The sequence below is a fragment of the Telmatherina bonti genome, assembly GCF_933228915.1.
Source record: "Telmatherina bonti genome assembly, chromosome: 8".
In the NCBI taxonomy this organism is placed as follows: Eukaryota; Metazoa; Chordata; class Actinopteri; order Atheriniformes; family Telmatherinidae; genus Telmatherina; species Telmatherina bonti.
In genome coordinates this window covers 28,578,433-28,592,782 of record NC_136626.1, presented here as the reverse complement: position 1 = coordinate 28,592,782, position 14,350 = coordinate 28,578,433, and the positions used below count along the sequence as shown (strand labels likewise).

General features: G+C 38.1%; 1 protein-coding gene across 1 annotated transcript; it reads left to right on the top strand.

The window, feature by feature from the left end:
• Nucleotides 1-162: 162 nt before the first annotated feature.
• On the top strand, nt 163-13,274 carry il23r (interleukin 23 receptor; the record flags this gene model as incomplete). The annotated part of the gene is made up of 17 exons (XM_079245686.1): nt 163-193; nt 1,090-1,219; nt 1,381-1,565; nt 2,822-2,945; nt 3,089-3,255; nt 3,621-3,757; nt 3,841-4,042; nt 4,150-4,232; nt 4,993-5,188; nt 5,274-5,456; nt 6,655-6,753; nt 6,841-6,996; nt 10,430-10,570; nt 10,701-10,788; nt 11,207-11,297; nt 12,648-13,032; nt 13,198-13,274. 17 exons carry the CDS (start codon nt 163-165, stop codon nt 13,272-13,274), a joined length of 2,475 nt encoding a protein of 824 aa, XP_079101812.1.
• Nucleotides 13,275-14,350: the final 1,076 nt, after the last annotated feature.

The following is a 14,350-nucleotide window of genomic DNA, read 5'->3' as shown; positions in this document are numbered from 1 at the left end:
CAGCAAGTTTTCTGGGAGCAAATGTTCAGCAGAGTGAAGTTTAGAGTCAACTTGTGCTTTGTAGTGATGATAAACAGGAGGCTGATGTGGGACACAGATGTTCTAAAACCAATCTTCAAAGTTTGCGCTTTACCACCAAAGTAGGTCAATGGCCTCTTTAGAATGAGCAACCCCCGTCACAATGATCACTTCAGTCAGATGCATCTCACAAAGCAAGTTGTCTGAAGGAGACAGACGTTTGCTGAAAACTGCTTTTAAAAAGCCAAACAGCTCGACATTCTGGTGAGATTGATTTTATATGGTTTGTTAGTTCTGATAGAGAAAACTACACAAAAAGGGATGTATGTAGTAACTTTTATGCTTTCAGAATAATCGTTGGAATAAGGTAGATTTCATACATGTGTGTTTATCTCAATATCCGTTAGATAGCAGAGCAACACAGCGGGAAATATATTTTCTCTTATCTGACGCCGTGCTTTTGCCAAAGTTGAAAGTTGAAGAGATGGAAGAAGTGAGCCTTTCTGAAAATGTCATCACCCACAAACTTACTCTGAAAATGATGAGAAAATAAATGCTGCTCCTCCTCCTCAAGTTGGGCCAGAACAGCCATGCTCCTGAGCTCTGGCGGCTAAGGTAGGATTGATCTTACTATTTATCTACGTATATCATGATGACTAAATAAAACTGTCATTTCTAAGAGATGTAACTTTTATCCACAGATGATGAGTTGGTTCCTCCAGTCGACGTGACCAGAGCTGAGATGAATCTCTCCTCCACTATTTGGACATGGATTATTCTTCTTGTTTCTTCCTTCGAACGTGGGTTTGAAAGCAGGTTTTTTTTCTCTCTCTCTCTCTCTCTCTGACACTTTCTACAGTTTCTTTCGTGGTACACTCTCTAATGTGGGTTTTTTTTAGCTCAGAGCCCTGACGTTTTTACCACAGTGTGAGGCTAAACATGGTAAACGATCATGTTTTTATCTTACACTGATGTTGGCAGAAAGGACTTTTTCTGCATGGCAGGTTTTCATTCTCGTACTTTCCGTCTTGTTTTTGGAAAATAAAGGAGGTGCTTCATCTGTCTTGACAGGCTTTCTTTTGCTCCCTGCTGACTGCCAGCGCTTCATCCCCCACGGCAAGCTGACAGTGGAGCCAGCTCCGCTTTTCCTTCTGGGCTCAAACCTGACGGTGTACTGCCAGGTCAATGAAAGTCATCAGAGGTGGGGAGATGAAAATAAAAGAAATCCATCAGAAAACTTCTAAACCCTGCTGCGTTATGGATTATATTCTGAGAAATACATGATAATTCAAACTAGACAAGTTGCACTCCATCTTTTCTTTTAAAGTTTGCCTTACAAATAATTGTGTCACTCACCTTCAGGTCCACATTGTTTCTGGAGAGGAACAAGGAGAATGTGGGACAATCAGAAAGAATCAACAGCTCCACAACAGTGTTTTTTCTACCCCGTGTATGGATGCCACAATTCTCAGTGGTCTGCAAGATGAAACTGCATGAACATCAGTCCACGCTGACCGTTGTCAATGGACTGAGTCTACGTGGCGGCCGTATGTACATTTCACTGTTTTACTGTAAACTAGAAGTATCGGTCACACTTTTAAGTTTTTTTTTTTAGTTGTAATTCATTTTAAAATTACATTACTGCATTTTAAAAGGCACTATGAAGCTTAACATGGTTAGGATTAGTTTTTACTTAATTATGAGAAGTAATACCGTCAAATACAGTTTTTTTTATTTAAAATAAAACATGGATTTATAGCAAGGTTTTAAGACAGCAGAAAATAAGATACAGCTGTACTGTGGTGTAACATTGAGTAATCTAGTTAACAAATTTCTGCCACAATAGTTCTGAGCTTACTCCTTGTTATTCTGGTTTGAGGCCCTGTGGTTGTAGCTAAACAGGTTAAGAATCAGGTTTGCTAAGCAGGTTATCTCAGGCTCTGTATCAAGACTTTATGGGAGAAAACCAAACCAGTTTGAATGCCTCACAGTGTGGGATTGTCGTCATCTCTGCAGCAGCCACTGAGTCAGTGAGTGAGAGTTGGTGGGGTCTTTTTTGTCAGACAAAACAGCTCAAACTGTGACTTTCAATAGAATTTGGTAAATTGAGAAACTGTTGAAATTCTGGTGCAGCTTTACAGTAAAATGTAGAAAAGATGATGCTTCCCATTGAGAAATGCATCGTTATATTCAAGTGTATAAGAATTTACAAACTCACAACTCACTGCTTCAATGTTAAGAATTTGCTGAGTGCTACAGGCAGCCGACGGCTAGGTTGTATCTGGGTGGCATCAGGTCATCTCTCAGGGGTTATAATGATGTTGCAATTAGTTAGATAAACTAAGGAGAAATTTAGTTTTGCATAATTATGTGTCAATGCGAGTAGCGCGGAGTACTGAACTCAAAATCAATCATGCTAAAAATAATCAGATTAGAGCAGAGGCTAATTTATCACAACATGAGCTTAACTTTTGTAACTAGATATTTAAATAGAATAAAAATAAAAGAATCTACATAATAACTGATGTGATTGGTACTGCTTACTGCATGTTTCTTGGAGAAGAAGCAGACACATTTATAAAACTTAAAGAAGACATCATGATCTAACATACATAAATTTAAGAAAATGAAATATTACATAAAACGGAAATAAAGATGTTCATGATATATATATATATATATATATATATATATATATATATATATATATATATATATATATATATATATATATATATATATATATATATATATATATATATATGTTAATGTATTTTGTCTTCCTATTTTCTGCCTGTTGAAGTCCCTCCAGATAAACCCAGAAATATCATCTGTGACACGACAAGGACCTCAAAGCTGATAGGTTGTTCATGGCAGAGAGGAAATGAAACTCACCTGCCAAAATCCTACAATGTGTCAGTCAGCAGGTATTACTATATTTTTATTTATTTATTTCATATAAAATAATTTTTTTTTAAAATCTTATATTAATGCATGCTTTTAACCTTATTTTTAATCTGTTTGGGGAAAAAGAAAACCTACATTTTCTCATCCATCTTTTTATTGTTAGTGAAAATGGGACCCAAATACACTTTGATCAAATCTGGGAAGTTGAAGAAATTACCATACCACGAGCGGGGTTAGATGAAAACACTAAATACCTGTTGATGATCACTGCTTACAACCACTTTGGAGCATCACAGTCTGATCCTTTCACTCTCTCAGTGAAGGATACAGGTAAGCATAGCATAATAAAGGCAATTAATGAGAGTTTATATACCAAATACACTTTGTACTTAATCATTTTTATCGGCTTGATCTTTAGAAGTTAGTCATCCTGCTAAGTGTTGTGCTGAGTCTGTTACTTTGTGTTCAGAGTTTGACGAAACTGCCAAACAGCAAACTGTTTTTCTGTCATTGCCACATCTCTTCAAAAGAAACATTTGACTCTGTGCCCACCTCCGTCACTGCTGACATGGGCTTTTCAAGTTTTAGCATGCACTTCAGCAGCCTTTTCCTTTTATTATTAGTGTGTATAATAGGGTGCATCATCGTGGGAAGTCGCCTTGTTCTCACGTCTTTTGTGTTCATTTGCATTTCAGTGATACCAGAGACCCCTCGTATCATTAATGCAGAGTTTGGGAACGACTCCATGGCAGCCATGTTGCATTGGGAAACTGCTGAGTCTTCTGTGCATCTTAAACCCTGCATCAGATTGCGTGCAGATAATGGTTTCTGGGTAATTTGATGTTAGGAAACCCTTGATACGATTATTCTAAGCGTCAAACTCTGTCAGGCAGTGACTTATTCTGATGTTTTTAGGAAGCCGGAGGGGTCACAGAAGTCAGTGTGGGTCTAATTCGAGTGGACAACTTGAAGCCTCTGACTGAATATGACTTCCAGATGAGAACATGTGACTCGGTGCTGGCATGTACCGATGCATCCAGCTTTACAACCAACAACAGTCAAAGGTTGCTCTGCAGCAAATGGAGCCCATCGAAGAAAACGAAGAGCCCCGGAAAATGTAAGCTCAGTTGTCATTTACCGAGTAACAAAGGCAGTTTTAATGTGATTGTGTTTGATTTGTTGAGCCCTCGATGAAAACCCACAACTTGTTTGCCTTTTTATCAGGTCCGTCACAGCAGCTCCATGTGTGGAGAACGTTAGGAGACCTGGACCAAAATGGGACGAGGATTGTTACTGTTTTGTGGAAGGTAGGGTGTCTCAGTTACACACACAATGTGGTTTCACAGTGGGTTTAAATAATTTCCAAATGACTGAATTGCTCCCTTTAGATGTAAATATTTTGCTTTATTTTATTCAGAACTGCTTTGCTTGAGGCTGACTCAATGTAGAAACACTGCTTGAGTGATTTTATGTCTATTATCTGTATGTATGTCTGTATGCATATGTATGTATGTGTATATGTATGTATATGTGTTTGGGTATGCATGTATGTGTACATATGTAAATATATATATGTGAATGAATGCATGTGTGTATGCATGTAAATATATTTATAATTGTTTTTATTGCCTTTTTAAAATCTCTTTTAGCACTGGGAAAGCTTGCACTTCCAAATTCATTGTACCCACGTAGAATGTCAATAAAGGTTCATTCTTCTTCTGTACTTCTTCATTTAGAGTTCCTTATTACATAGGAACTTCTGCTCATTACATATTTTTCCCCTTTAAAAAAGTTTTTTAGTTGATTAAATTTTAATGTTTGCTATAAGTTTTAAGTTTGTACAGCTAAACTAGCTTTGGATAGATATTTTAAGTCAGAGTTCCTGTTCAAAGCCCCTCATAATAGCAGATTGGTTGTATTACTTTGACATTTGTGAAAGATAGATTCGGGAATGCTTTCAGTCTTCTAGTCCTCTCCATGAGCAAATATTGCTATCTGTTCTTTCACAAAATTTTCTGGATAATTTGAAAGAGTGAATAATATGTGGTGAACTGGCCTCTTTTTCAGCCTCTACCTCCAGAGGATTACACAGGTGCTGTGCAGCATTACAAGATCTTTCTGGCTAATGGTCATGAGGAAACCTGTCCTGCTGCTTCCACAAAGTGTTCAGTTCAGGTAGCTGGAGGGGTCCAGGCTCTAAATATCTGTGCAGTAACCTCATTTGGGATGTCTCCATCAGCTAATGTGGAACTCAGACACTCAGGTACAGTAACACTACTCAGAAACCAAAATGAATTAATGCTGGAGTTGTGAGAACAAGAACCTAATAACTTCTCTTAACTGTTCAGATGTTTTGGGACCTACTCAGTTTAAGTTGGTTCCTGCTGCTAATGGTGATGCTGTGCTGGTCTCCTGGTCATGGACATTTGGAGCAGAACTGTTATACTATGTGATTGAATATCCAAGTGTACCTGCAACAAGGCTGCAATGGAAGAAGCTAGCAATGGATACTAGAAGCACACTAATCACAGGTACTCTTACCTTTTAATCATAACTGAAAAACACAAACATACGCTGCTGAACTGGGTTATACCTAAACATAAATGGAAAACATGTTTTTGGTCTATTACATGTAACAAGACCTTGGTCTACCATGCCAATTCCACTTGCTCCCCCAACGCATGTCATGGATTTTGTGAAAAAAAACTGTTGTCAATCATAAAAGTCCCATCCCAGTCACCCTTTCCAAATAGAAAATGTGCAGTCATGTTTACCTTAACTGGATTTGTTCTAAACATCCTGAAAATTGTTGTTTTTCTGTTTTACAATGATTTCTACTAAAAAGAAAAAAAAGGATGATTCTTCATCATCAAAAATGTTTTTTCTGTCATAAGTTTCGCTAGAATTTCTCTCCCAGCTGAGTTCAAATATGTATTTTCATAATTAATTTAATTTTCATTACAGTTTAACCTATTAACCTGCATACGGAGGGTCAGATTTTGACAACTTTATTGTCACATTGTTTTCATTTATTCATAAAAAAAGAATTGATGAGCTGGATATTTGCCAGATTAGGATTTTATAGTCATAAGAAGTGTAAAGGAATACTTGTTATTAATGACGCAGTTATAAAAGAAAAGTGGGTTTTCAATTTTGTATTCAAATTTTTTCTGACATTGTTAAGTTAACACTACATCAATCCTGAGAAACATTAACAACAGATAAAGCTGAAAATATAGTTTTACTATGTGTTTTGCACACACACACACACACACGTATGTATGTAACTGTGTGTGCGTGTGCGTGTGTGTGTGTGTGTTTGTGGGTATGTGTGTGTGACTAAGAGCATAAAAAAAAATCTCATTTCAAGTACAAATGTCTTAACTAAAACTTTATAACTAAATTGATTATGAGGTTTAAGATTGCACAAGTTCCCATTAATTGAACACGTGTTTTTTCTTGATCTTTCTTTTATTTATCTGTTAATTTAATTTCATTCATAACACCAGAGGGCGCGTTTGCTGAACTTAACCAAATTATGTATCAAGAGTACAACAGTGACCTCTTGTGGTCATTTATATACTACATCTTTATATACTGCACTTTGTGTTCCCACTACACCACCAGCTGTTCAAGAAGTCATATGATGCCTTTAAGCCAGTTGTTTAATAAATAAACAACATGTTTCTTTTAAATGACATGTTTCTTTTAATATTTATATTGTTACAGGTTTGACAGCAGGTGTGAGGTATAATATATCTCTGTATGCTGTAACCACTGGAGGTGTAAGTTCTCCAGCATCCAGCCTGATCTACTCTGGAGAACAGAGTAAGGCTCTTATACCACAAAACTAAAATCTCAGCTTTGTTTATGATGTGATAGATCAGTCTTTGTGTGTCACTGTGTGTGCTTCAGAGCCACTTTCCGGTCCCAATGTGTATGTTTTGGCCCATGAGGCCAATCGGATCGAGATCCAGTGGGATGAGTTGCCTGTAGACCAGCAGAGAGGCTTCATCACAAAATACACCATCTACATGCAGACACTGGACTCCAGCAACACAAAACATAATGGTGAGCACCTAAAAAACTATTTTATATATAAATAAGCATTTTATGGAAACATAAAATGAAATTATTGACTTATTAAGTAATGATTTGAGGCAGCTCAGCTTGGTGCAAAAAGTGCGAATTAAAATTCAAACCTGCTTTTCAAGCCCCTGATATGAATCTGCCTTTTCACATCTTTTAGACATCTTCTTCAGTGTAAAATTTCACGTTGATTTGATGAGGAGGTTTGGAGGAGGAACCACAACTTTGCAGAGAGTTTCCTGTTCTTGCTCATCATCAGCTCTGCCCTTTCTGGTCCTCTTTTCTAACTGTGCAATGTGTACTTTACCTTGGGATGGCAAAGGTTTCCTATAATACCTGTATGCACACATGTGTGGTAAATTAAATATGCAGCAGTATGCATAAATTGCTTCTCAACACAAACCACAGTTACATAATGAAAAGTGTGCAACCAGGCTTCCATTGTTACTCCACGCCCTCAAGTTTTCAGTGCATCAGCAGGGTTTCTTAGCTCTGACTTCCCGTAACGTGGTGACACACAAATGTTAAACCGTCAGGTGATTTTTGATTCATTTGATGATTTCTAAATGATCAATAATCACAAAAAAAAAAAAAAAATTGTTTAAGGTGAAACAAAATTAGGGTATACAGTCAAACTCTTTACACTGATAAAACGTTTTATGTCTCCCTGCTTCACTGTTTCTCTTGTGTGTCTTTAGAAAAGTTTTTGACAAATGCTTGAAAAGATGTTTACTTGAGAGCTCAGATGTTTGGCATGGGTTGTCAACATTTTCACAAAGTCTCTGAGTTTTCTAGAATCCGCTCTGGCCACAAACAGGAAGCCATGTGGCTACATGCTCACATGCTTCGGTAAAGGCTGTTACTAACTTGCCCGCCTTGGAAGCTATTTGTGGAACGTCAGAATGAGAGCACCTGAGAGTAAACCTTCCTCTTTTTTAAGTGTTATGTGACTGCTGAATGTCATTGGGTTTTCTCTAGAACTCACTGCACTGTGAGGTGTTTGCAAAAGGCACGGTCTCGTTAAAACCAAAAAATGTTCCTCTTTGGTTTGATAAAACAGGCACTTAGATGCTGCATTAGGCTGCATTGTTTCTGAATGAACGGTCACGTTACTCTCAGTATTTTATTGTCAGCTTGTAATCCACATGTTCTTTTTCACTTCTGTTCTCCATCTTATCATTTAGTTTGTTTTTTCCTCTGCTTGCTGTGCCAAGCCGTAACCTGCTGTGTTTGTACACATTGCTGTGTGTGCATCCTCTTCTTTCTGTAGAGCTCTGCAATCAGTTCTGTTTTCTGTCTCTGTCTTCCTTTATTAATCACCCAATGTTTGACAAACCATGTTGTTAACATCTTTGGGGTTCAACTGGTTGTTTTTAGCATTAGTGTTACCAGGATTCAGAGTTGGACATAGCGTTTGTAGGCAGACATTTGACAACAAGATTTAGACTGAGAACTAGGCACAGACTACAAACAGGACAGCCCCTGTTCTCTTTAGCATAGATGATGACACATATATGACTTTGATCAACTATCAAAATCATAGATGCAAAGATGTTTTTCTGTTTTTCATCTCAAATGAGTATTAAGCAATAGATTGTGAATTCTGCTGGTTATACTTTAATTTATTGTTGTTTTGTGTAGTGCACTGATGTAGCATTGATGTTGTCAAGGCAGCTAGTGTTACAGCGCTCGAGTCCAGGCCAAATTTCCCTTTGGGGACAATAAAATGTAACGCATCGCTTTGCATTGTTTCACTTTTCTTTATGTGACTGCAAGATAGTTTTCCACTCCACTCTCTACACTTCTGCTCTTTCTAGTAATAACTTGGGCGCAAAGAAGCTGGAAAGAGTTTAATTTTACTTCACTTTGTGAATGGTGTAGTGTGTATCACGTATTGCAGAGAGCTGCAGATTTATAAATCATTCTTAGAAATGATTAACTTTGTTCGATTTGGTAGAGCTATTTGCTCTCTTTGGATGTGTTAGGTGAGGCATGATGGGGATGATCAGTTAGGGTTTGGGTAAACTAATCCCAGCCAGAGTGGGGTAGCTCATGCTTGACCTAAGTTGTTATTTTTCTTACAAAATAATGCAGCGAAATATGCTTTTTATAAGGAAAAAAGGGGAAGAGAACAGGAAAGATGATGCTGCAAAGAAAGGACAATGTTAGAATGATTTCAAATGGCTTCATGGTCTGAAAAATAGATGATAATTCTGTCTTCTTGCTTTGTTGTAGAGTAGTTATCCAGTTTTCATGTCTGGAAGGATGAAGGCATAAAGACTAGCTTTTACTTAATATTCTGAGTTATTATTCCTCAGTTTATGATAATAACAGGACATTGTGTGTCTCATCTTTGCCTGACTTTGGTTTTATATGGCACTTTTCCACAAAGCTTTTCAACGCCACATGTCACGTGTAGATGGACATATCAGGGGGCACTGTGGGGGAAGGATCTTGGGCATGTAGTATAGAATAGTCTGGAATCTGTCCTCCAACCTTCTGGTTTGCAGACGACTCACTTTGTCACATCTCATGGTATTTTCCATACCAACAGAAGTTTATGATTTGATAAACAGGTCTTTAAAATGTAGCATGCAGAAAATTTAGAGTATATCCACACTCCAGTGGAAATATGTGTTTGAATCACTATGATGGGCCGAGCAGTGAAGCACAGTCAGGCACAGGTTCAAAGTAAAAAAAATAGGGTTTTTATTTTGACCCAAAAAGAAAAAGTTTTAACATAAATGAATAAATCAGGCCTATAAAAGAGGTCAGCTAAACAAAACTATAATCAAAAAAATTCATAACAGAAGTAACTCAAGCATCAAAATGAAACAAACTGACCTAACAAATAACACACAAGGGTAAACTTAAATAGTGGCTGATCTGCCCAAACAAAACAGACAAAAGGGATGACACACAAAAAAACCTAACTAAATGAACAAAAGAAAACCCTAAATTCCCCCTCCCAGTTCTGCTACTGGTTTGGTCCAATTAGCTGGCTCCACCCCATGGCCACCTGCTGGTTCACAGCCAAGGGACTGGAGCCACTGAAACTCAAGAAAACAACAAATAAAAACCATACCATCACAACATAAACTAAAATGCAGGCTTTTTCAGAATAGTTGTGATGCTACATGAAATGGATGACTAATATTGGTCTGCAAATTAAATCCTGGTTGAACAAATACATAAAGATGTATGTGTGATGCACTTTGATATTACCCATGTGAAGCTGTAGACACAGCCATCACACACAGTGATGCAAACAAAACAGTGATCCATGCCGTTGGCTCATCGGCAAACATCAGGACAGCTTTTCTTACTTAAATGAGTGTATTAAAGCTTAACATCCAGTGATAAATTAACCTTTTTTAGGCTAGGAAAGACCTTATTGTCATTCTTTTGTCTCCAGTAACAGTACCTGCATCTAGCCAAAGACCGATGTGGCTGGACTGCCCAGAAGGAGCTCTGGTTCTGCAACTGACTGTGTCCAACTCAGCAGGAGAAGGACCTCGAGGAAGACAGATCTCCTCTCAGCATCCAGCGCCTGGAGGTCAGTCTCCGCCTGTCCTGCTCTCTGCATTAAATTCCAAAACATAAATGCTGTTTATTAATTTGTTTTCTTAGTCTTTTATCAAGAAGTCTGTGAATCCGTGGTGTGTTTCTCTTCTTGTATCTTTTAGTTGGCCTGGTGATTGTGATTGTGTTCATCTTTACCGTCTTCGTAGTGATTGTTGTGAACCTGATGTACTGGAGCTGCGTGAGGGAACGGTAATAATTAATATCAGTCCTGCTTATACTCGCATCGTTCCGTGGAAAGCAACAGTCACCCTAACAGACACAACACATGATCTGATGGTGAAAGTCATTTGTGAAGTTAATCAGAGCTTAGTTGTTTTTCTTTTCTTTTTTTTTTCCTGTCTCCTTCAAATGATAAGTTTTGTTTTACTAGGTAGAAGCATCTATGCCATTGCGGGTGATTTTTTTTGTAAAAATGCCACACCACGGCATGAGGAAATGAGCAAAACTGATATCACCCAGTTCACATGAACAGAAACCCAAACCCCTATTTAAATCTGGTGGTTTTATCTGCGGGGACACTAATTTCGCATCAGCGTTGGTGGGTTTTGTTTAATTTCGTCCGAGCTGAACAATAAAATCCTGTTTATCTGTCTTCTCTGTTTTTTAGGATTAAACAGAAATGTATATCCTGGGGACCAGCAGGGCTTGCTGAAAACTTACCAAAACTAGGACACAGTACCGCCATCAGACTACTGGAGGTAAAATAACGCGAGCAGATAGTCGGCTCATGTTCATGTACCTATGTTTTTCTATGGACTGCAGTTATTAAAGTAGCCAGAACAGCAACAGCTCGTAGCTGCAGCAACTACACTAAAACCAACAAAGCAGCTTTGAAAATATTACACGAACGGTTTAAACATCTAGAAACTGTGAATACTGAAGCGATTGTTTTGTCCTTTTATTCTGACGCATCAGCTGCTTTGCTTTGTTGACAACACATCCATGTTTGTCTAATTCATGTGATCAAATAGAGAGACAGACGGGCAGACAGACAGATAGGCAGACGGACAGACAGGCAGGCAGACGGGCAGACAGACAGATAGGCAGACAGACAGGCAGACGGACGGGCAGACAGACAGGCAGACAGGCAGACAGACGGGCAGACAGACAGATAGGCAGACAGACAGACAGGCAGGCAGACGGGCAGACAGACAGATAGGCAGACAGACAGGCAGACGGACGGGCAGACAGACAGATAGGCAGACAGACAGGCAGACGGACGGACGGGCAGACAGACAGACAGACAGGCAGACGGACAGACAGGCAGATCATTAGATGCCTATGAAGAATTAAATGGGAAACAATTGGTTATATTTCAGTTTTATACTTGCATTTTGTACGAAACAATTGATCCCCAAAAATAAAACAATAAATGTTTTTTTTTTGTGGACGGACAGATAAACGGATGGATCCATAGAAAGTATACAGGATTTAAGCTGCTATGTATTCATCTATCCATCTATCCATTTATGCTATAATCTAGGGGTAATAAACTATTCTGATATATAAAGTATTCTTAAATACCACTTAAATAAAAAAAATATAAAGAAATGATGTTCAAATCCTATAAAATCCAGACAACTCATCCTCTCACCAGCATGCAGCATGTATTTGTGGTTCTAAAAACTTCACATGCACAAACAACCTGATCCATCTACAAATGTAATCTGATCCATGACTATCAGGACATCCATTTATATTCACACAAACCTTTTTGAACATGAAATTGATGATACTGGGAAGTTGAGAGTAAAAATCTGAGCAAAATATTATGTTTCTGCAGCTTGTTATTTGTGATTGTGTAATTATAAATGTGTTTGCAGTTTGCTTGTTATTTGTGTGAGGATTCAGACACACATTTGCAAATATCCACAGTCACTCACAAAATGGTTTGCACATTTGTACATCATCTATTTCACCTTCAGACTAATTTATTTTCATATTAAGCTAATTTCTCTTTATATATGTGCAACTTTTTTTTTGTTTTTACTACAGATATACTTCTGGCTTTTTTTAAAAAATATTTATTTATCTTTTTTTGTCACCAGGATGAAAGAACTGAGCCATTATTCTCAACCACTGACAGCGATCCTCCCCTGTCCCCCATCACTGTGATCTCCCAGGAGGAGCGGGATGAGGTCTACCCTAACATTCATTTCGAAATGCCCCAGATTGGATCAGTTCATCCCACAGCAGAGGATTCTACATCACTGACAGCTACTGGGACAATATTTGTTGAAATTAGCAACTACAAACCCCAGAATGCTGCATTAACTCCCCCAGTGGAGGAGGAAATGGATGCGGAGGAGATGCACCAGGATTTTCCAGCAGGGGAAGACGGCGTATTCAAAGGATTATTGAAAGACTTGCTGTCAAGCGTGGATGTGGATTTTTCTGACTCATCTCGTGGACTGACTCTGGGCTCTGTCACTGGTCTTTTCTGGCCTAAAACTACTGAAACAAGTGTCTTGAATAAAGTCTTCTTACAGGAGGGGAGAGGGAGTGAGGAACAGGAAGAGGCAGATTTTCTTTCTCTCGAGTTACATCAGGGTGATATAATGACTCGGACAACTAAAAGTTGCTTGTCTCAATATGCAGGTGAGGCAACACTGAATGGAGGTTATTTCCCTCAGGTAGCTGCTATCAGCACCACTGCACTCGACACACAGAAGTAGCAGGGACATTGAGAGCAATGCAAACTGCACTACTAAACCAAGTCTCAACAAAGCATTATGTAATCACTACTGTCACGCTGTCTGTGACGTTGAAGAAACATTCATGATATGAACTCTTTTTTTTTTTATCAATAATGTCAAAGATGAAACTATGAAATGAATAAAAAGTACGTATTGTTAGTCTTTTGGTTTGGTTTATACAGTGTCTAACCGCAACATGACAACACATTTAAAATGTCTGTAATTTGTCTCTTGGTTGGCATCATTACATTGTTAATGTATCCTTGTGAATAAACAGAAATATAGTTAAATCTCTTCTTCTGTAGCGTTAAGCAGTAAATTTGTAAGGCTGGAAAATATATTTTAACTCAGTTTTTCTGCTGTTTGTCAAAACCTTCAAGTTCCAGTTGTTTTTATAAATATGGGCTCTCAATGCAGAGACTTAAATTTAATTTTATTAATAATTATATTCACATCTAAATGGGAAGGCAGTTGGAGGTTATTGCATCTGTTTCATATGTAGAGCCGCTTCAGGATGCCAGGTTGGGATATATTGAAGCAAAAAGCAAGTGAATATCTCCTAGACAGCCCTTAATGTTACTTTTCCATTGATGCCAACATGAAGCTGGTGTTTTATTTTCAGAGCTTCACTTTTATCCAAAGGAAATCTCATCAAGGTTGTTGAAATTATGTTCAATCGTCCAACATGCTTGAAGGATTGACAAGTTTAAAAGATTTATCCTGTGAAGTACACCGTCTGACACCGTCTGAAAAAGAAAAATCACCACATAGATTCAACAGAGAGTTGTCTAGGGTTGGTTAGGTTTAAGTTTAGCAACATTATGGGACCAAAGAAGGGCTTTCTGGCAACCTGAGTGTACAGAAGGACGAGATTCTTCTGCCAATAGATTTGGAAGATCTTTTTTCACTGAGTGTACGGATATTTTGTGATATGGCATTGCCAGGGTTTATTGGGCTCCAGATGTGAAAGAGTGGTTCAGGGCACAAGCAAGATCCTTTTTACACCTTAACCTCAAATTAAAATAAAAATCATTGGTGTATGAAGGGTCTACCTA